The sequence below is a fragment of the Dermacentor variabilis genome, unplaced genomic scaffold (assembly GCF_050947875.1).
Source record: "Dermacentor variabilis isolate Ectoservices unplaced genomic scaffold, ASM5094787v1 scaffold_18, whole genome shotgun sequence".
Taxonomy (NCBI): Eukaryota; Metazoa; Arthropoda; class Arachnida; order Ixodida; family Ixodidae; genus Dermacentor; species Dermacentor variabilis.
Window position 1 is genome coordinate 5700848 of NW_027460346.1, and position 21812 is coordinate 5722659.

At 50.3% G+C, this 21812-nt stretch overlaps 1 protein-coding gene across 2 annotated transcripts in view; it reads left to right on the top strand.

Annotated features, from left to right (window-relative positions):
- The window catches only part of LOC142568317 (glutathione hydrolase-like YwrD proenzyme), a 65751-nt gene that overhangs the window by 22011 nt on the left and 21928 nt on the right, over positions 1-21812 (top strand). For both annotated transcript variants that reach the window (XM_075678317.1, XM_075678318.1), the window contains one exon: positions 20258-20384. In XM_075678317.1, the coding sequence (XP_075534432.1) occupies positions 20258-20384 (127 nt within the window). The remainder of the gene's footprint in view (positions 1-20257; positions 20385-21812) is intronic.

The window sequence follows — 21812 nt, forward strand, 5'->3', positions numbered from 1 at the left end:
GGCTATGGTGTTGGGCTGCTGAGCACGAGGTCGCGGGATCTAATCCCGGCCACGGCGGCCGCGTTTCGATGGGGGCGAAATGCGAAAACACCCGTGTGCTTAGATTTAGGTGCACGTTAAAGAACCCCAGGTGGTCGAAATTTCTGGAGTCCTCCACTACGGCGTGTCTCATAATCAGAAAGTGGTTTTGGCACGTAAAACCCCACAAATTTTTTTTTAGATTTTCTTTTTTTTTCCTAATCACATTTGTCTTCTAAACTCAGGTGCACCAGCATATTTTTCATGGAGTTTGCGTAATTCTAGATGCCTTGATATAACTTTTTGGTCAACACATATTTTTTGTGACTTTAAATGGCTGGCTCTCGACACATCCTGTAGTTCCACGCACCAAATGGCCCAGCAAAACCACACTACTAACCTCCTGTAGTGTCCGTTTCTCAAAGTGCAGAAAGACTAATCGGAGAAGGGAAAAGGGGGGGGGGGTCTGCAGTGCGCAGTTTGGTGTGTTATAAAGCGCGCATCTAAGTATTTGAAAGTAGAGCGCATTTGTTAGGCTCCTGTGTATTGTCTGCCTAGTTTATCGACAACCTACCCACATCTAGTTCCCTAGCAGTAACTGTTCCACACTTATTTCTTAGCAGACACCGTTTACCGAATAACACAAATGCGCAAAATGGTTGGTGCTCGGACTTTCACCACCCATACAAAGGCGCAGAGAGCTCGTGTTCGTGCGCAACCTAGTTGTGCGAATTCTTCGCCGAATGTCAACAGTAAATGTCAGACCTTCGATGCGAACGTATAGTTCTCAGAAACTTGTGCGTTCTACATGGGGAATATGCAACGGTAAAATTTTTCGCCAAATTTCGGTAAACGTCCAAGGCTATTGCGGAGGTTGTGAGAATATGCAGAGGGTGACAATGCGAAGGTAGCACTCGACTCCATTGTAGACATGCATTTGTAACATGGTCTGTACTGTGCGTCTAAGCGAACAGCCGGTCCTGCCGTCACGTGATGTCACTGCTGAGCTTTGAGGCGTCTGAAGTTTTAAGGTCAGACCACACGTACGCTTGCCGACGCGCGCCAGCTCGCGTCTACGCGCCTGCGCATGCGCACACGGTGCGGGACAGTTCTTGCGCGTCGAAGCGTGGCACGAGAGCGGACGTCTGTTCTAGACAGATAACGGTGCTATGGCGAGGAATCTTACAACTGTTCGGAAAGCGAACGGTTCCCTTCGTCGCTTGCCTCAGTAGATGCGCCCCCCGCAGGGGCGTCTGCGTAAGCAGGTGTTTGGTGTGTTGCGACACCACGTACCCGAGCACACGAGGGTTGGACCCTCCCGCGTGTAGCCGTGCGCGGCTTAGCCGTGTCCGGGGAAAGGGGGATCCTGGAGGTTGAGCCGATGCCGGGTGTTCGGACCTTTAAGGCCCCCCGGCGGAGGCAACACGCCTCTTTGGCCTCTGCTTCACGTAGACGGCACCCCCGGACTGACCCACCCGGGGGAAATCGGTAGTTGCCTTTTCCTGTCTCTCTCTCCCTATTACCTTCGTCTTTCCCTTACTTTCCGCCTTTCCTGTCTCCTTCTCATTTCTTTATTACTTCCGACCTTCCTGGCAGCAAGGGTTAACCTTGTGTGAGTAGCCAACCTTGGTTATGTCATATTGGGTTATAGTGGCAACGTACAGCTGGCGTTTGCAGGCCCTGTTTTTCAGGCCCTGCAGCGTCCCCTTGTTGGACTCCATGGTGGGTGGCTGGCGTTGCTGCCGAAAACTACACGTCCACACATGGCTACTTCCTTCCCTTCACTACCTGATCGCCCTCAGAAAAGAGGGCGCACCGATGAAGTCTTTCAATTTTTTGGCCGCCAAAAAGAATCGTTCCCGCGTTTCCATGTTATCCATTCTGCAAAACCAGATAAACCAGTAAGAACCATCTCACCCTTCCTTGTTTCGAAGTCATTGACTGAAGCCTTTGGTCCTGGATATAAGGCGTCGAGGATGGCAAGCGGGGATCTCCTCTTGGAGCTCCGCGATCAAAAACAATATGAAAAATTGTCAACACTAGTGTCATTTGGGGAAACCCAGATAATTATAACCCCGCACCGCACGATGAACACCACCCGTGGTGTTGTCTCTGACGATGACTTGATGGAGCTCACTGAGGCTGAACTCTTGGAGGGCTTCAGTGACCAGAATGTTATAAATGTTAAACGAATTAAGATGAGGCGAGATGGAAAAGAGATCAAGACGAAACACCTGATACTCACTTTCGGCTCAAGTGTCCTTCCCGAGTCCATCGAGGCTGGTTATATCAAACTTCGTTTTCGACCATACGTTCCCAATCCTCTCAGATGCTTTAAGTGCCAACGTTTCGGCCACAGTTCACAGAACTGTCGAGGCCGGCTGACTTGTGCCAAGTGCAGTGACAATGAACATTCCTCCGAAACGTGCCAGAACACCCCACATTGTGTCAACTGTGATGGCGAGCATGCCGCATACTCGCGCGCCTGCCCGTCCTGGAAAAAAGAAAAAGAAATTATGACCATAAAAGTAAAAGAAAATATCACTTTCAAAGAGGCACGGAGGCGGGTGTCATACCTGTCTAAGAGCAGCTTTGCCGATGTGGCGCGTAAGGGGGCAGCGTCACAACGGCCTCCGGCGGCTGTCCGACCCACAAGCAGTGAGTCGGCAGTTACGCCATCTGCCCCCGCGGCGGTCGCAGCTAGCGCTGCTCCGTCAACACAGCAGGGGGGACCATCGACCCCGAAGGTGGGCGCAGCTGAGGGTGCCCCAATCTCCCCGGCCCCTCCCAGCGCTGGCAACAGCCGGCGCAGCCAAATCCCGCAGGGTGCCCCATCGACCTCCGGGCTGGTGGGCGCAGGGGTCTTGCCCTCCAAGGCGGGACCCTCTCGGGAAACTTCTCGCTCGCAAGAGCAGGTGTCCGGCGCCTCACAAGAGGCAATGGACACTACACCTATCCTCAAGGCGCACCAGGCGCCTAAGGAGCGGCGAGGTTCCCTCGAACGCTTCAAAAAGAGCAAAACCCCGGTTACAGGGCCTCGAAAGGGCTCTGTAATCTAAGGCATCACTTCCGTTTCCGTAAGCACAGCACCAATTTACTTTAAAAATGGATACACAAATAATTCAGTGGAATGTCCGAGGTCTTCTTAGAAACCTTGATGATTTGCAAGAACTCATCCACAAACATAATCCAAAAGTGCTGTGTTTACAGGAAACACACTTAAAATCCAAACACACAAACTTTCTCCGTACGTATCTTACTTTTCGCAAAGATCGCGATGATTCCGTCGCATCATCGGGTGGTGTGGCGATTCTCACTCATAAAAGTATAGCATGTCAACCTTTACAGCTACGAACGCCTCTTGAAGCAGTGGCGGTGCGAGCTGTTCTGCTAAACAAACTCACTATATGCTCGCTTTATATACCCCCACATCACAAATTAACTAAACATGAATTTCAATCCTTTATAGATGAATTGCCAGAACCTTATCTGGTTCTTGGCGACTTCAATGCACACAACTACCTGTGGGGCGACCCTCGTATAGATGCGCGAGGACGTCTTGTTGAACAGTTCCTTTTCTCTTCTGGTGCTTGTCTACTGAATAAGAAGGAAGCGACATACTATTCTCTTGCAAACAGAACATTTTCTTCAATAGATCTTAGCCTAGTCTCTCCGTCACTACTGTCTGAACTTGAATGGGAAGTAAACGACAATCCTTACGGAAGCGACCACTTCCCTATACTACTAAGAACATATAAAGAAAAGGAATGTCTACCACAGGCTCCCAGGTGGAAAATAGATACAGCCGACTGGGAGAAATTCAGAACTCTCACCAGGATCTCATGGAATGACATGGCCTCTTTAGAAATTGATGCTGCCGTTCAATATTTTACAGCCTTCATTATAGATGCCGCATCAAAATGCATATCTGAAGTAAGTGGTTTCGCATGCAAACGGCGCGTCCCGTGGTGGAACGACGAGTTTAGGACCGCCCGTAAGAAACAAAACAAAGCGTGGGGGTTGCTACGCGCCTCTCCCACTGCGGAGAATCTTATTAACTTTAAAAAAGCAAAATCTGAAGGAAGGAGAACGCGCCGACAGGCCAGAAGAGAGAGCTGGCAGAAGTTTTTATCGGGTATCAACTCTTATACAGAGGAGGGGAAAGTCTGGAACAGGGTTAACAGGATAAAAGGACGACAAACTTATTCACTCCCCCTGGTAAACACTCAAGGCGATACCCTGCTTGAACAAGCAGACTCACTTGGGGAGCACTTTCAGAGCGTGTCAAGTTCCAACAATTACTCAAAACCCTTTCTCAAATATAAACAAATAGAAGAACGCAAGCCACTCATAAGAAAGTGTCGGCAGAATGAACCGTACAACCGCCCCTTTAGTATTGCAGAGTTGAGAGCTGCCTTGAGCGCATGCAAGAGCTCTGCACCGGGATCTGACAGAATCATGTATGAAATGCTGAAAAACTTACACAATGACACGCAACTGACACTACTTACACTTTTCAACACTATCTGGCACGCAGGGTACCTTCCGACCGCATGGAAAGAAGCCATTGTGGTCCCTGTTTTAAAACAAGGGAAAGATCCTTCCTCAGTTGCAAGCTACCGCCCGATAGCCCTCACAAGCTGCATGTGTAAGGTATTTGAAAAAATGATAAATCAGCGACTGATCCATTTCCTTGAACAGAACAAAATGCTTGATCCCTATCAGTGTGGCTTCCGAGAAGGGCGCTCCACAACCGACCATCTTGTACGTATTGAAGGAAATATCCGGGACGCATTTATACATAAACAGTTCTTCCTCTCGATATTTCTCGATATGGAAAAGGCGTATGACACCACGTGGCGATACGGGATCTTGCGAGACTTATCGGAAATGGGCATTCATGGTAATATCCTAAACCTCATAGAAAGCTATTTGTCCAATCGCACATTCCGTGTAAAAGTCGGCAATGTGCTGTCACGTCCTTTTACACAAGAAACTGGTGTACCCCAGGGAGGTGTGCTCAGTTGCACACTTTTTATTGTTAAAATGACAACGCTTCGTGCTTCCTTACCACCAGCCATTTTGTATTCCGTCTATGTGGACGACATTCAAATAGGCTTCAAATCCTGTAACCTCACAGTATGCGAGAGACAGGTACAGCATGGTTTGAACAAGGCGTCACGGTGGGCAGAGGAAAATGGTTTTAAAATCAATCCTCAAAAGAGTTCTTGTGTGCTGTTTACAAGGAAGAGAGGCCTTGTTCCGGATCCTTGCTTACAAATGTGTGGACAACAGATACCTGTAAACAAAGAGCACAAATTTCTAGGTGTTATACTTGACAATAGACTCACTTTCGTCCCACACATTAAACAACTCAAAGAAAAGTGTCTGAAAACAATGAACTTAATGAAACTTCTATCCCAGACTACGTGGGGTAGTGACAGGAAGTGCCTAATGAATCTGTATAAGAGCCTCATCCGGTCACGATTAGATTATGGTGCCGTGGCATATAACTCTGCCGCCCCGAGTGCGCTAAAGATGCTAGACGCTGTTCACCATCTAGGTATCCGCTTAGCCACGGGCGCTTTCAGAACAAGCCCAATTGAAAGCTTATATGCCGAATCCAATGAATGGTCTCTCCACCTACAGAGATCATACATCAGCGTTACATATTTCCTTAAAGTACGCTCCAATCCTGAACATCCATGTTTTGATACCGTTACCGATATGACGTGCGCTACACTTTTCAGCAACCGTCCCTCCATAAGACAGCCTTTTTCGCTGCGTGTGAAGCAGCTTAGCAATGAAATGCATGTCCCACTCCTCGAGCATCGCTTAATGCGCACAATCAAGCTCTTACCTCCCTGGGAGTGGCAGGTGATACAATGTGACATATCCTTTATAAAAGTTACAAAGCACGCTCCTGAGGCCGAAATCAGAATGCATTTCCGGGAACTTCAGTACAAACACTCCTGCGCTGATTTCTACACAGACGCTTCGAAGTCAAATGCCGGGGTATCCTATGCAGCAGTCGGCCCATCCTTCTCGGAATCCGATGTACTGCATCCCGAAACAAGCATCTTTACGGCCGAGGCCTACGCATTACTCTCTGCCGTGAAGCATATAAGAAGATCAAAACTTTCAAAAGCAGCGATCTATACAGACTCTCTAAGCGTCGTGAAGGCCTTAAAGTCACTCTACAAACATAAAAATCCCGTATTCAATGAACTGTATTCGGCATTATGTCAAGCGTACTCATCTAACCAGAATATCATAATATGCTGGGTCCCTGGCCATAGGGGAATCGAAGGTAACGTTCTCGCGGACGAGATGGCCACGTCAATCACATCGCAAGCTGTTAACCCTACCGCTGATGTGCCTGTCACAGACCTGAGGCCTTTCGTACGAAATAAACTGCGAAGTCACTGGCAGTGCACGTGGGACGCGCAAACAAATAACAAACTGCACGTTATAAAGCCCCGGTTAGGTTTTTGGCCCTCCCCAACAAAATCTCGGCGAACAGAAGTCCTATTCTGTCGCCTCAGAATAGGACACACATTTGGGACCCACAACTTTTTACTCACGGGAAACGATCCTCCAACCTGTGGTAGATGCGGTGAGAGGCTGACCGTCCTCCATGTCCTCTTGGAGTGTCGGAAAGCCGAACCTGAAAGAAAGAAACATTTTCCGCTCGCATACCGTTATTACATCCCTCTGCACCCGGCTATGTTTCTTGGTCATGAACCGCTTTTTAACACCAAGGCAGTCCTCGACTTCTTAAAAGATGTAGTTCTACACGTCATAAGCCCATTAAATTCGTAGAGCATCCTCGCTCCAGAGGATGCCGCTGCGATAATTGTTTTAAATAGCACATGCCTCCAGGCCCTTGTGTTTCAAGGGCTCTAAGGAGGCATTAGTGCTCTAGCATATCTTATATAACCTGATATATCTTTAGACATATCATTCTTTTTAATTGTCTTATTGTTCATAGTACACTTCATAAGCCATCGCCATAATCTTATTATACAGATTTTACGCACTTTAGCGCTACCATTTTTAAGGCCCCTCTACAGCCACGGCACACCAACTTCATAGTACTCATGATTTCACTGCAAACAAATTAACACGGACATGGCGCTCTTTGGCCATATCTGGCCCTTGCGCCACTAAACCACACACATCATCATCATCAGTAGATGCGCCGCCCCCAAGGCGGAGGTGGGAGAAGGGGAGGGCACGGCCAATAAACGAGAAGGTGCCACCTCTGAAGTGCACGTCATCGTATTGCGTGCTTGTAGAACAGGGGGAAGAAGACGAAGTGACTGCGAGCCAGGACACGTCGCGTCGAGCTCTGACATTAGGCAAATTAGGACCATCAATTACGTCAGCCGTGATAGTCACTGATTCGTTATCATTGTGCTCATCCCTTACTGCTTCTAGTGATTCTCGCGTAATGAGGACATTTCATTCATTGGTACCTGGTTACTTGAGAAGCGTGCGTTTGATTTGGGTGCCTGGTCAGAGAGGACTAAATATAAGTGAAATTGCAGACTCTAGCCAAGGCATCGATAAGTGGCCCGATTCTCCCTTACTGCCCTTTGACTGCTCTTGTTACTGCTGCTAGATTTCGCAGGAGTGTCATGCAGGCAGTTCCAGGCTCCACAATTACCAACTCTGTGGATTACCAACACCACCTATACCCTTGGCACAGAGATTTTTGCCGAACACAGAAAATTGAAGTGTCCATCACGAAGCTGCGCTGCCGTGTACCTGCATCGAACCCTCCACAGGTCTGGTCTGGTCCCCTCACCATTATGCTCATTCTGTGGCGAAGCGGAGACAATAGACCCTTTCTTGTTGTCTTGCCGACGTTTTTCTATTATAAGAAAACTACTACTCGAAATCGCGCTTCGATCTATTGGTCTAACTTTATCAGTGCCTGTGACCCTATCTTTTGGAGCCTCCATTATAGGGTTCAGCCACAGAAATGTTTGCTTGACAATCCAAAATTACCTCATTGAAACCAATCGATTTCCGTGTTAGATTGATCGTTCTCCCTCCCAACCATAGCTTTCTTTTATTTCTTATGTATTATTATTATTATTTAAAATCCGGTTTTCATCTGATTATTTCCTTTTTTCTCCAAACACAAAACGTTTACTTTTAAACTCCAACGCTCAAATTGTTAACTCCCTTGTTATCATTAATATTTTATGCACCTAATTGAACCACCCGATTCTTGGCCAATCCCCCACTGTGGGTATGTGCCACGGTCACTCAGGACAACAACAACAGCTCCCGCAATTTGCTCAAATTAAGTGTGATTTTTGCGAAACCAGTGTCATCCCACCGCGGCATCACGTTTATGAAGATATGTGCTTCAAGACCATTTTCGACCCTGTGAGTTTATTTTGTGCACTACCGCGAGGACTGCCCCAGGCGGGCGCTATGTCGGCCAAGCCTAACGCCGTACTCGCTGACGAGATCGCCGCTCGGACGGACGCTGGGGCTTTCGCCGGCACAGAGACATCTGCCCAAGTCTTGCCAACGGCACTACAACAAATTACGAAGTGATCGGCCGAGAAATCGGCCCCTCGGAGGTTTCCGTCAGGAACGGGTGGTGCGACACCGCCCCACGAAGAACGACCAAGCCTAAGTCTAACCTCAACGTGGCTGCCAACGTGGCAGAGCGAAAGCACCCAAGCCCGTGTCGGTCCGTAAAGAAATTATCAAGGCAAGCAGAATGCCCTTACTCCCGCAAAACGACACCAAAGTAGTAATTCGCATCCGCCGCGGACTGAACATCGCCAAAACCGGACACGTGGGAATTGTGCAGGCCATTCAAGAAGCAGCCGGACTCGAACCGACGCAGTGCGACGGGGACACGATTTGCCCCAACCTCAAACAGAACATTATGGTCGTGAGTTCCCCGCTACCCGTGAACGTCAACGGATATTTGAAAATTCAGGGCGTCACCATTGCCGGGCAGACGTACAAGGCCTTCTCCTACCAGGCTGCACCGGACGACACGTGCAAGGGAGTCATTCGCAACATTCCGCTCCAACACGCAAGAAACGATAATCAGGTCCGTCGTCAAACCGAGAAACCCACTCGCACTGGCGGCGAAGCGCATTAAGGAAACCGGGACGGTGATCGTGGTCTTCGAAGGACACAGTTCCCAACCACGTGATGTACAGATGTGCATGGGTAGAGTGCTCGCTCTACAGGAAGTAGATCGCCATATGTCAGGCTTGCGATAAACTAGGGCACTGAGCAGACGTATTCCCCACACCGGAGAAGCAGACTTGCAGGGACTGCAGCATTCCAAACCCCGTAGCAGATCACGCTTGTGAAGAGGTCTCCTGTGCGCTGTGCGGTGAGAAACACCCCACGGCCGGCAAGCAATGCAAGAACAGATACCAGGTCCCGTACGTGGTACGCAAGTGAAGAATCGAGAACAAGCAGGCAGCCATTGCGACCAAGAAACTTCGAGAAAAAGCGACAAGTCTCTTAAGGCAGAATGGCGCAGGCGCGGTGCAGCAGCCTGACGAACAGCGCGAGCCCAGAGGACGCTCCAGATCCAGAGGGAGCTCGAGATCCCGATCGGCCAGCAGAGATCGCAGGAGCGGCTCCCGCCCACCCGGGAGCCAGGGCCGCTCCACTTCCGGGGTTCGTTTTGCACCCGCGGCTGGATACAACAGCTGGGCCCAGCGAGTCAAGGCTACAATGGGATGCCAGGCCTCCGCAACAGCAGGGACGCTGCCCACTAACTGCGGGCCACTGAGGGACCAATCTCAGGTGAGCTTGCAAGCGCATCCAGATAATAATGTACAAAAAGACATCTTAGAGAGAATCAAAGCACTCGAGCACGAAAACGCTCAACTCAGACGCACCATGACAGAACTGGATAACGAGAATAGATTGCTGAAAATGCAAATCAGCACATCAAATGCACAGACACAGGACATGCACATGGACACTTCACCCAGTCCGAATCCCTCCAACGTAGCGGAATCAGAAACGACTAGTCAAACCCTACCCGCGGGCACACCAGCCACCAAGAAACGTAATACCAAGACCACGGAAATGCGACAATAGACGGTAAATTGGACAAGATCCTTAGCACACCTAGGTCAACTCCAATTCGATGTCGAGTCACTAAAGAAGGGGCACGATAGACTAGTAGAGGTGGTCGACGGCCTGACGAACAGGGTAGAAGTGATGGAGAAGGGCTTCGGCGCCAGGATCGAGGGTCTCGAGAGAACCGTCTTTACTCACTCCACGGCACCGGCCAATTCCCCCGCCTCCCCCATGGTCAGAAGAAACACTGCAACAAGCGACATCGTCACACCCAAAATGGCGGTAAAGTCCGCAACCATGGTAGAAAGCAAAAACGGAAAAGGCAAATAAGCGAGAACCAGCCGAAAGACACCAAGCGCAAACGAACAATCAAGCTTATAATCTGGCAACAGAATTGTCGCGGGTTCCGCAAAAAGAAATCGGTCCTGCAACAACACATCAGACACACTACAGGCAAGCCGGACATCATACTCATTCAATAGACCAACACCGACACACCCACACTTCCGGGATATGAAACAATTGCCGTTCCACCCACAAAAGCCTGCAGCGGCGTAGCGACGTTTGTCAGTAACAGGCTCTCGTGGGCCGAAATTGACAGGAGTAATCCGGACAGCAAATGCGAGCACTTGTTCATCGAAGTCTTTCCCAAAGTCAAAAAGGCCAAGAGCATACTAGCACTCAATACGTACAGCAACCCGAACCACAGAATGCAAAGTTTCAGAAGACTGTCGAAGAAGGCCAGGGACAAAGCCAGGGACAACCCGCTGATTATTGCCGGAGATTTCAACCCCCCAAACGCAGAATGGGGCTACGGCGTCACCAGCGCCAAAGGCAGAAATCTTGCCACCGACGCGGAAGAGATGGGCTTCAACCTGATAACGTCCGCGCTCTACCCCACCAGGATGGGCAACTCAGTCTCGAGGGACACCACCCCAGACCTCACGTTCGTCCTCAACACCGAGGGGGCCACCTGGCATAATACCGGCGACGACCTCGGCAGCGACCATTACATTGTGGAAACGTCAATGGCAATCGCCTTGAAACCACTAAGAAAGTGGAGATACACGGATTGGGATGCGTTTAGACAGGTAAGAAAGGAACGTACCGACAAGCCCGCTGCACTAGAACAGTGGACGCAAGAACTCAAGGAGGACGCCCGCAACGCGACAAAAGAAATCGAAACAGATGTCCAGACAGTCGGGATAGACGCTAAGCTCACTCACATGCTGGAAGCGAGAAGATCCATACATCAGAGATGGCGTACCCAGAGACTCAATAGAAGACTTAGGAAAAAGATCGCACTACTGAACAAGGACATTGAGCACCACTGTGTGGTACTCTCCAACCTACAATGGGACGAAGTATGTGCAAGGGCCGATGGCAGTATGACATCGGGAAAAACCTGGAACCTGCTCAAACACCTTCTTAACAAAGGTCAAACCAGAAGCTCCCAGACCAAGGCGGCTGACAAGATAGCGAAACGCGAACTCAAAAACTCCAACGAGCAGGAATTTATGGCAAGACTTGCCGAAAGATACATGCCACTCTCGAGCAGCCACGAAAACGAGGCCGAGGCACCCGGTTCCCAGTACACGGGAGCGGACAACCCCGACCTCGATGAACCCTTCCCCCTGGAAGAAATCAGGACCGTTCTTCAAAACCTGAATGGCAAATCTGCCCCAGGTTCGGACGGTATTAGTAACAAGGCCCTTCGTAACTTGGACAAAGGCTCCGTATGGTTCCTAGCGGATCGAATCAATCAGGTCTCGGCTTCCGGCAGGGTCCCACCGGAATGGAAGAACGCCACCACGGTTCTCATCCCAAAGCCCAACAAGCCCTCGGGCGTCGAGAACCTCAGACCCATATTACTCACGTCGTGCTTGGGTAAGGCGGCTGAACACGCCGTTCAGAACAGAATCTCCAGATTCCTCGAAAACAAGGGACTGTTACCACACACCCTCATCAGATTTAGACCCGGTCTATCAACTCAAGACACCTAGATTTTAATAAAGCACCAAATCATTGATGACCCCATTAGAAACGCCAAGGCCATTCTCGGGTTGGATATCGAGAAAGCGTTCGATAACCTCTCTCACCAGTACATTGTGGACACCATTTCCGAACTCAACCTCGGAGCTAGATCTCACGCGTACGTGAAGTCATTCTTGGATAACAGGACGGCTACGCTCCGTTTTGCCGACCTCTCCACGGAGGCACTCTCACTGGGGAGCAGGGGCACCACCCAAGGCTCGGTCATCACCCCTATGCTTTTCAACCTTGCCATGGCGGTACTTGCTGAGAAACTCGGACAGATCCACGGGCTCGAGCACACCATATACGCAGATGACATCACCATGTGGGTCTCCAAAGGAACCCCGGGCATGGTGCAGGACATCTTGCAAGAAGCAGTGAACACCGTAGAAGAATTTCTAATTCCCACAGGACTCAGATGCTCGCCTACCAAGTCGGAGCTGCTTGTACGCAGACCCATGCAGAAGGGCCGCAGGCCATACTCGTGAGACTTCGATTACAATCAGGAAATTACCGTACAAACCGATTCGGGACACGCCATACCGTGCGTCAACAAAATAAGAGTCCTGGGTATGATCGTAGAGGCTAAAGACGTCAATGTCTCTACGGTTCAGAAGCTCATCACCAAAACCAACAACGCTATCGGGCTCATCAGAAGAATTGCCAATATGCACAGGGGCCTCAAGGAACGTTATCTCATCAAACTCACACATGCGTTCGTTACCTGTCATTTCGCATACGTTGCGGCAATGCTCAATTGGTCACGATCCGAAAAAGACAGACCTAATGCCCAAATCAGAAAGGTCACCAAGCAAGCCCTCGGCATTCCAACCAGCACCAGCAAGGAGAAGCTGGGCACCTGGGCATGCACAGCACCCTGGAAGAAATTGCCGAAGCCAAGCAGCGCTCCCAGCTTGCTAGGCTTTCGACGACGCCTCCGGGGCGCTCGATCCTAGGGAAGCTAGGCTTTGCTCAAGGAGACATAGAAAAAGACTTTTCGGACCTCCCACGGGACATCCGCGCCGAGATCACGGTCCGACCTATACCCAGAAACGTACGCCCCGAAAACAGGGGCAGACGACAAGCGAGAGGACAATTCCTCCTTAACCAAGCCTTGGCGAACCGCGAACGCTGAGCTTTTGTGGACGCGGCGGCATACGCGGGAAACAAAGCTTTCGCAGTGGCGGTTGTGGACGGCCGCGGATCCACAAGACATACAGCCACGATAACTGCAAGGAAGCCTGAACAGGCCGAACAGGTTGCGATCGCTGTTGCGCTCACCGACGACAATCTTTCCCATATCTACAGCGACTCCATAGCCGCTGTCAGAGCTTTCCGAAAGGGCACGATCTGCACACAGGCTCTCAGAATTGTTACAAAGAAAGAGATTAAGAACCACGTCACATACTGGTGCCCGGCACACTTAGGGCCAAAGATCGGCGACGTCCCCAACTTTAACGAGGCAGCACACGAGGTTGCGCGCGCGCTTACAGACCGTGAGGCTTCACCCGACCACTCGGAAAACAAAGACGCCCCCACTACATACAATGAAATCACTAAACACTACTACCTACAACGTTCCTATAAATACTTAGGCGTCCACATAACATCTGATTTTTCCTGGCAAACACACATAAACCACATCACTAACAATGCTAACCGTACGCTTGGTTACCTCCGTCGCAATTTCTCTGTGGCACCCGCTAGCTTAAAGCTACTTCTATACAAAACACTAATACGTCCTAAGCTTGAATATGCCTCTTCTGTATGGGACCCTGGCTTGGATTACTTAACAAATACAATAGAATCTATACAAAATCGTAGCGCGCGTTTCAATCTTACTATTCTCGGACGTCAAGCGTAACATCTATGAAGGCTACTTTAAACCTCCCTCTCCTCTCATCCCGCAGGAAGTTAGCACGCTTATCACTGCTGCACAAAATTTATTATTACAATCCGGAATTAAAAAGTGAACTTTTGTCCGAACCTGCATATATATCATCTCGTACTGACCATCGACATAAATTGAGCTTTCCGCACTGTCGCACGAACCTATTTTTTTTATTCATTTATTCCTAAAACTACCAATGAATGGAATCATCTGCCGGCCTCAATTGTTAACATAACCGATACATCTGCTTTTAGAACTACTATTGAAGAATACGTTTGTTAATCCGCACTTTCTAATATTTTTCTTTCTAATTTTTTTTGTTATTATTATACCCTGCTATCTGCACATGCTCTGTGTATTTTGTTCCACTCCCTTCTGTAACGCCTTCGGGACTTGAAGGTACAATAAATAAATAAATAAATAAATAAATAAATAAATAAATAAATAAATATAGATTATAGCACACCACACCGCACGCTCACTCGAGCTCAAGCGGTTACACTCAGAATGCTACAAACAGATACATACCCCACGCAAAACAGACTACACCATTACATGCCTGAGCTCTATGACAAGTCTTATTGCACCACTTGCATTACATCCCTCAACGTATATCATTTACTCTGGCCGTGCTCGCAAGCTCACGTAAACTCCGAACCGGACAAGCGCAAGTTTGAAAAAGCAATCCGGAGCGAAGAACTCGCTCCCAAACTCTGGGCCGTCCAGCAGGTCCACGACGCCGCCAGGAAACTCAACCTCCCGGTTCCGTCGTGGGAGACGCCCACTCCATGAGATCCCAAAGCTCTCGTGGGCTGCAGGACTTTGAATAAAGTTGATTTCCTTCCTTCCTTCCTTCCTTCCTTCCTTCCTTCCTTCCTTGTAGAACAGCACAATGCTCCTGCTTGCTCAAGAAATATAAAATATAAAGTCAATAATACATTACAAGCTTTAAAGTATAAACGTGCAACGCCACGTGTTTACGCAATGCTTGAAGCAATTTATTGTATATTTTTTTCATTCTTGCTGGTATGTAGCGTCGAAAGCGTTAAGTCGCAAGAGTTGGCCGAGCGCAGCGCTTCCTCGTCTGCTACCACGAGCTTGCACGATGCACGCACCAGACATGCAGTGCCAGTACTTCTAAAGTAGCGAGTGCACTAGAACCGTGGAATGGGTCCTATAGGGCCACGCTTTCTGACGGTACATATACGTTTTGCTTTCTTTTTTCGCCCTTGGTTATCGGCTCGGATATGGTTCGGACGCCGCCGCCGCACTACCATTATACCTGCGATCAGTCCCCCTCAGCGCGTAGCGTGGTAAAAACAATGGAAAATGTAAACGAATACTACAAAATATTGGCCCTGCATTGCATGCGCGAAGTAAAATTGAAGAGCGCCGTGCTAACGGCGTGCGTGCGCAGCACTGAAACTGAGAATGAATGTGCTGTACTCAAGAACTAGAGCAAAAAAAATGGCCGCCAAATAAGATATTTCTACACACTTCCCGTCATGACTCCGCAGTCTTATCAGTCGAGCAAAGGAAGCGCTGGAGCGACCTGGGTTGAACCCTTCTGGTTGCTGAATGGACGCTGGCGATATCACTTGGAATTCGCTCTTGCCATGCAAATGTGTCTGGTTTCGGCAGCCAGGGTTGCAGGAAAGCTGACCAAGCACTTCTACCGGCCAACAACAATAATTACGAGAGGAACTTCGTGAACAGTGTCCGCGACAGAGATCTGGGCCATTCCGATGAATCCTTCCCTTCTGGCAGAACTCTGGAAGCTGCAGGCCGGTGGCGAGGAATTAACTGCAGCTTCTCCCTCTCCGTGGAATGGCCACTGGCACCCGAGTCGATCTCCTCCTGCTCGTACCGCAGCTAGCAAAAGGTCTTGTAAAGCCGACAGAGACGGCGCAAATAATTTTCTGTCATGTTTTAGAGCGCATTTCGCACCTCCGGCCGTCGTGGAGACCGAGAGAGTAAAGCCAAGGAGACGACAAAGGGAAGTCATAGCTTCTGAAGCAACCAACGCACGCGTGCTCGACGTGCGCAGGCCTTTGGGATAGCGCGGTCGGTGGGCGCGACCGTGGCCGCAAATCAACTGCCAAGCCACAGCAAGCGAAACCAAAGCGAACCACCCCTTCGACGGTTCCGCTCTTAGCTGACAATGGTTTGCTTTGAATGTGATTGACAGATGCGTGCCGCCCCGCTGTCTCTGACAGCCGGTGGCGCAAGCGCAATTCTGACCAATCACGTGATGCCAATGAACCGTTCGCTTTTCGAAGCATTACAAAAATCCGCCCCTCAGTGACGCCGATTTATGCTGTGCGAGAAAGTGCTTTTAATGCATTAGCGTTTTTATGGTACGTCAGGCCCTTCCCGTTATCTATCTATCTATCTATCTATCTATCTATCTATCTATCTATCTATCTATCTATCTATCTATCTATCTATCTATCTATCTATCTATCTATCTATCTATCTATCTATCTATCTGTCTGTGTCTATCTGTCTGTCTGTGTCTGTCTGTCTGTGTCTGTCTGTCTGTGTCTGTCCGTCTGTGTCTGTCCGTCTGTGTCTGTCCGTCTGTGTCTGTCCGTCTGTGTCTGTCCGTCTGTGTCTGTCCGTCTGTGTCTGTCTCTGTCTGTCTGTCTGTCTGTCTGTCTGTGTGTGTGTGCGTGTGTGCGTGTGTGCGTGTGTGCGTGCGTGTGCGTGTGTGTGTGTGTGTGTGTGATCCATTTATTTATGATCTATTTATCTATTTATTCGTGTGCAATTTCCCGTCTACCCATAGCTCAGTTGGTAGTTCGTGGTCGAATGGTTAGCACATCGGGCTGCTTTCTGAGGTAACAAGGCTCGAATCCAGCTATCGGATCAACTTGGGTGCCCTGAGTATTTGCCAATGCGCACACGTGCCTCTCTTCAACGAAGTTCTATCACGTCGACATGGGTCACTGTAGATACTGGACTGGAATGCTGGACTGTAGATGCTGGACTGGGCACCACTCTTCGAAGAAACTCTATAACGCCGACTTGTCCCACTCATCTATGCTGGCCTTCAATGAACCTCTTTGATACTATCTTGGCTAACTGTATGCGCGTGACGAGTGGAGACGAGTGTGCTCTACGGACGAAGCAAACAAAGATGAACTGCGGATGATGGTGCGCGGCGGCATAGATAAGAGCGCGCGCTGGCGTTCGGATTCGAACGGGTCGGCGGAACGTGTACGGGCCGGCGACGACTTGGGAGGACGGGTTTCAGTGGCAGTCGAGACGGCTACCGGTCCGCCTTGGCGCCCGTTCTTGGAGGGCAACCGGGTCAACGCACGAGTGGCTACCGGTCCGTTCGGGCTACCGTCCGAAGCTCATTGGGACCAGGCAACGACTTCGGTGGCTTACGGTCCGCCCTGTTCGCCGTGCCTGCGGTCCCGCCTAAAGCCCGCCGCCCCAACCGGACAGCGCTGCAGCTCGCGTGGCCGCCAGCAGTGCTGGCGACCTTGTGCATGGACCGGAGCCAGCGGAACTCGCCGCCAACGTGCCAGTCACGCTTCACGAGTCCAGGGCGGCTACCGTCTTCCCCATCCCCGGTGCCGGGGCTCGGCAACTTCTGCTGACGACGCGGCCGCGGTCATTCGGAATACTGTGGGAACACCGCCGTGGTGCGCGTGGATGAGTCGCCTGGCGGGTGAGAACGGACGCTTCAAGTCGGCGAGCGTCACCGCGTAGCCACGGACGATTAGAGGCGCACCGCAAAGCCTGCTCTAGATTTGTATAAGTGTTGTACGTACGCCAGTGTATTGTGTACTTGTGCCATACGCGCCCCGATAAACAGTAAAGGCAATGTCGGGTCAACACGTCTTTCTCACTGTGTGCTGAGCCCCCGGCCCCACGATCCTCTATCACAGTGCCATTGGGAATGCGCCGCTCTGCAATGACGAAAAAAAATTACCGACGATTACGTTACTTCCTAATGCGAAATTTGAGCGCAACAAATAAGCTGTTTCACCTTTTCGATAGATTGAGGCAAAGAAATCGAGCAACACATGTATGCGCTATCACAGATTTTTTTTTTATTTTTCACACGTATTCCTTTAACAAAGACTCCACTAACAGTTCTTGACAGTCATGAAGGAAGCTTTGTGGTCGGAGAAATAGACTGATATATGTTCGACTTGGTACACCAATGCTTGATTCTCAAAGACGAGATCTATACAAGTGCCTCGCGAGGTTGTCACAGCCGTGGGACGCGTTACGAGCGAGAGGAACGGGATGTTCTCCCGCATAAGTGTTAGTAAATTGCTGTTTGTCTTTATGTCAAGCCGCCACCGATCTGGCTCTCTGATTGCCACCGCACAGGGCGAACGGCAGCGGCAATTTCGGCTCGGGCGGTGCACATATACAGATCCGCCGCCACCGATCTGGCTCTCTGATTGCCACCGCACAGGGGTTGCATAGGAGGAGGAGCGAAGAAAGGAATTAAGTTCGAGCCGGCGCTTTGACAACCGGAGACTCGCAGGAAGAGGGGGGAGGGGGGCGGCGTGTACACCCAGCGGCAAACGATGGGGGCAGAAGCGCGCGCAGCAAGCGGACAACACGATAAAGGGAGGAGGGAAGAGATAGCAGCGACTGACTGATGCCGCTGACGCCGATAGTGAGTCAACCCCAGCTGCGGAGTTGGTTTCAGGGACAACGCCGCCGATGCCGACACAAACAATATGATACCCTCGCTTCCGCAGCGCTAAGAACCAGGTCTAGCCGTGGGAAGGTGGTCACGTATTCGTCGACGTGCCGGGGCCTACGTGAAATAACCGGCGCGTCGGCAACTGAAGAGCACCCTATCCGCCACACAAGAACAGGGGGGGGGGACCCTTTCCTCCTCTTTCTGCATGGCGGCGACGGTGTTCTATGCAGTCACGTTATCTTGACTCTCTAGCGGCGTCAGCGGCATCCAGCGGTATCAGTCGGTCGCTGCTAGCGCTGGGGGGATGAAAGGGGGGCGGAGCTGGTTGCGAGGCCGACGACAACGCCGACGACGACGCGAAACCCAGGAACGGACGCCAAAGAGCTGCGCTCTAAAAAAATCTTTTAAATTTCTCCGATGCAGAGCGGAATCGAGTCAAGGTAACAAAGTTTACTCAAGGACGGCAACTCGAATGATTAGAAGGCTAGAACAAATGCATTGGGCAGGCGCTGCTTTTCAATGAACGCCTTATCACAGTGCCATTATTTCACTGGGTATGTGACGCTCTTCAATGAACATCTCGCCAGCTTGGGTTAATGATTATGTGCCACTGAGAGTGCGACAAGCGAGGGAACAATTCTCGGCGTTCGCAGGCACCAGCGCGCCACGCTTCTCGTCTACGAGGCCACGCGCTGAGTTCACGACAGCGCCACCGGATGGCGCAACGTGTCCAGAAAGAAGCGCGAGAGAGAAACCCTGTTGTCGCATGACGCGTTTCTCAGCGTTCGCATGCACCGGTGCCCCACGCATCTTAAATGCCGCCCCAGTCTTCGCGGCGGCGCGAACGGAAGCGCGGAAGAGGAGTCCCGCTGCAGTGTACGCCTCAAACGTAACTCGTTTCGACGGTGGCGATACGTTGTGTGGCCATATTGATTCAATGCTGACGTATTACCTTCGACAGTCATCGTGAGATTGGTTTGGCGAAATTTTACAGCCAAACTATATACCTCTACCGTCCAAGGAAATTTTTCGTGTCGTTGTAAGCAAAGCGCTCCCCATACGTGGGCCGATCCCGAAGATAGTGCAATGCCGGCCCGAGCCGTGGCGGAGGTGAAGCAGATGTAAAGCACTCCCTGTACGTGGGCCGATCCCGAAGATAGTGCAATACCGGCCCGGCCCCTGCGGGGGTGAAATGGGCGTTAAGCACTCCCCGTACGTGGGCCGATCGCGAAGATAGTGCAATACCATCCCGATCCGCGGCGCAGGTGGAGCAGGGGTTAAGCACTCCCCGTACATAGGCCGATTCCCCACGTATGGACCACGTCCCGGGTTCAATCCCGGCCACAGCAGCTGGGTGCATTTCGATGGGGGTGGAATGCGAAAAACACTCGTCTGACGTGCATCGGGTGCACGTTAACTAATCCCAGGAGGGCAAACTGAATTCGGAGCCACCCCACTACGGCGTGCCTGGTAATCATCATATCGCGGTCTCGACATGCGAAACCCCCAAAGTTAATTTTTTTTTGTGTGTGTGTAAAGTGTTCTATGTGTTCGCGCAGCGGTCGCAGCCCTGCAGCCTTGACCCGGGAGCTGTTCGTAGCCGGTGTGAACTCTGGCATGGAGGCCACCGTTCCTGGTGCCGTCAAAGGCTGGTTTGACACCCTGCGCCACTGCGGCAGCGGACAGGTAATGCGCGTTGCTCATGCTCATAGTGACACGTACTTTACGGCATCGTTCGACGAACGCTGCCACCTTATAGGTCAATCCTGGCATACGTGTACGACCACTGCCGTGGTAGACAATGTCACGAATTTTCTGCATTAACCTTCACTTATGCAGACATGCTAAATTCATTTGTTCCTTTTCACCTGTCTGCACAAGGAACAAATGAGTGCTGGAAACGCCTGTGTCAATAACTGCATGTGTAGTATACAGGGCGTTTCAGTGAGCTTTCTGAATTTTTGAAAGAATGCCTGTGGCGGACAGCCCAATTCTATTCCAGGTCTACTCGAAGAGGCGGACATTACTTGCACGAAAAATTGAAACGCATAATAGACTAATTAACAAAAATTCCACATGAAGTTTTTAACTAATTATGGCATATATTGCAATTTTCAAATTCTATCGGCTGAGATTGCAAGGTATATCCACTTGAAAATAATTGCGTGGATGACACCATTTGCGAGGTATGCGTCGTCAAACGCATAATGCTTAAAGGGACACTAAAGGCAAATATTAAGTCAAGCTAAAGTGATAGATTAGGCCTCGAGAATCTCTAAGGCGCCAAAATTACCGCGAACAGAGCCTTAATTATAGAGAAATGGAGGTAAATGCGGGACATGATTAGAGACTCCCCCGGGGCATTCAAGTACTTGCCCGATGACGAAAGCACTCCTCAGTTAAATTCTGTCCCTAGTACTCTACCACTCGTTGTACAAAACATTCTTGTATTGTATTGTAAGACGAAATGCTACTTGTGCAGTTCTACTTCACTTTTAGAAAAAAGAACTCTTTGAAATAACCCTGACAACGACGCGGGCGGTCGAAAGGTTTCGTTTTCGCTCGACTCCGCGCCGCCCACACTTTCGCGCTTCAATAGTTATCGCGTAGTGCTGCTCTGGTTTTGCTGGCTCGCGAAACTCGCACAAACTGCAAGCAGCAGATAATTCAACTTCCATGTGATGTCGCGGGATGACCGAACGGTATACGCCACTTGACCAAAGAGCAGCTGCAGCGCCGAATCCACCACTCTGTCTTGGCTCGATGCCGCCGTCTGTCGGGCGCCGCTTTACTCGCCGACGGCAGCAAAGGGTGATCATGGTGGCTAGGGTGGTGATGACGTATGCAACGTCACCACTCACCTGGTTGGGTGGCGGGAGATTCGAATTGCGATAAAGGTATACGGACCCTTCAGATGCAATTATCTCGCAAACTAAGTATTTTCTTGGCGAGAGACAAGCAGTGCGAGGTTTCAGGAATTATATTTAAAGAGTCCACGTCGACTTAGTATTTGCCTTTAGTGTCCCTTTAAACTGTAATGCGTTTTTGTGCTTCAGTGCATAAAACTTCGTTTCATGCCTTGAAGCTCAAAACTAACTGGAACGCCAATGCATT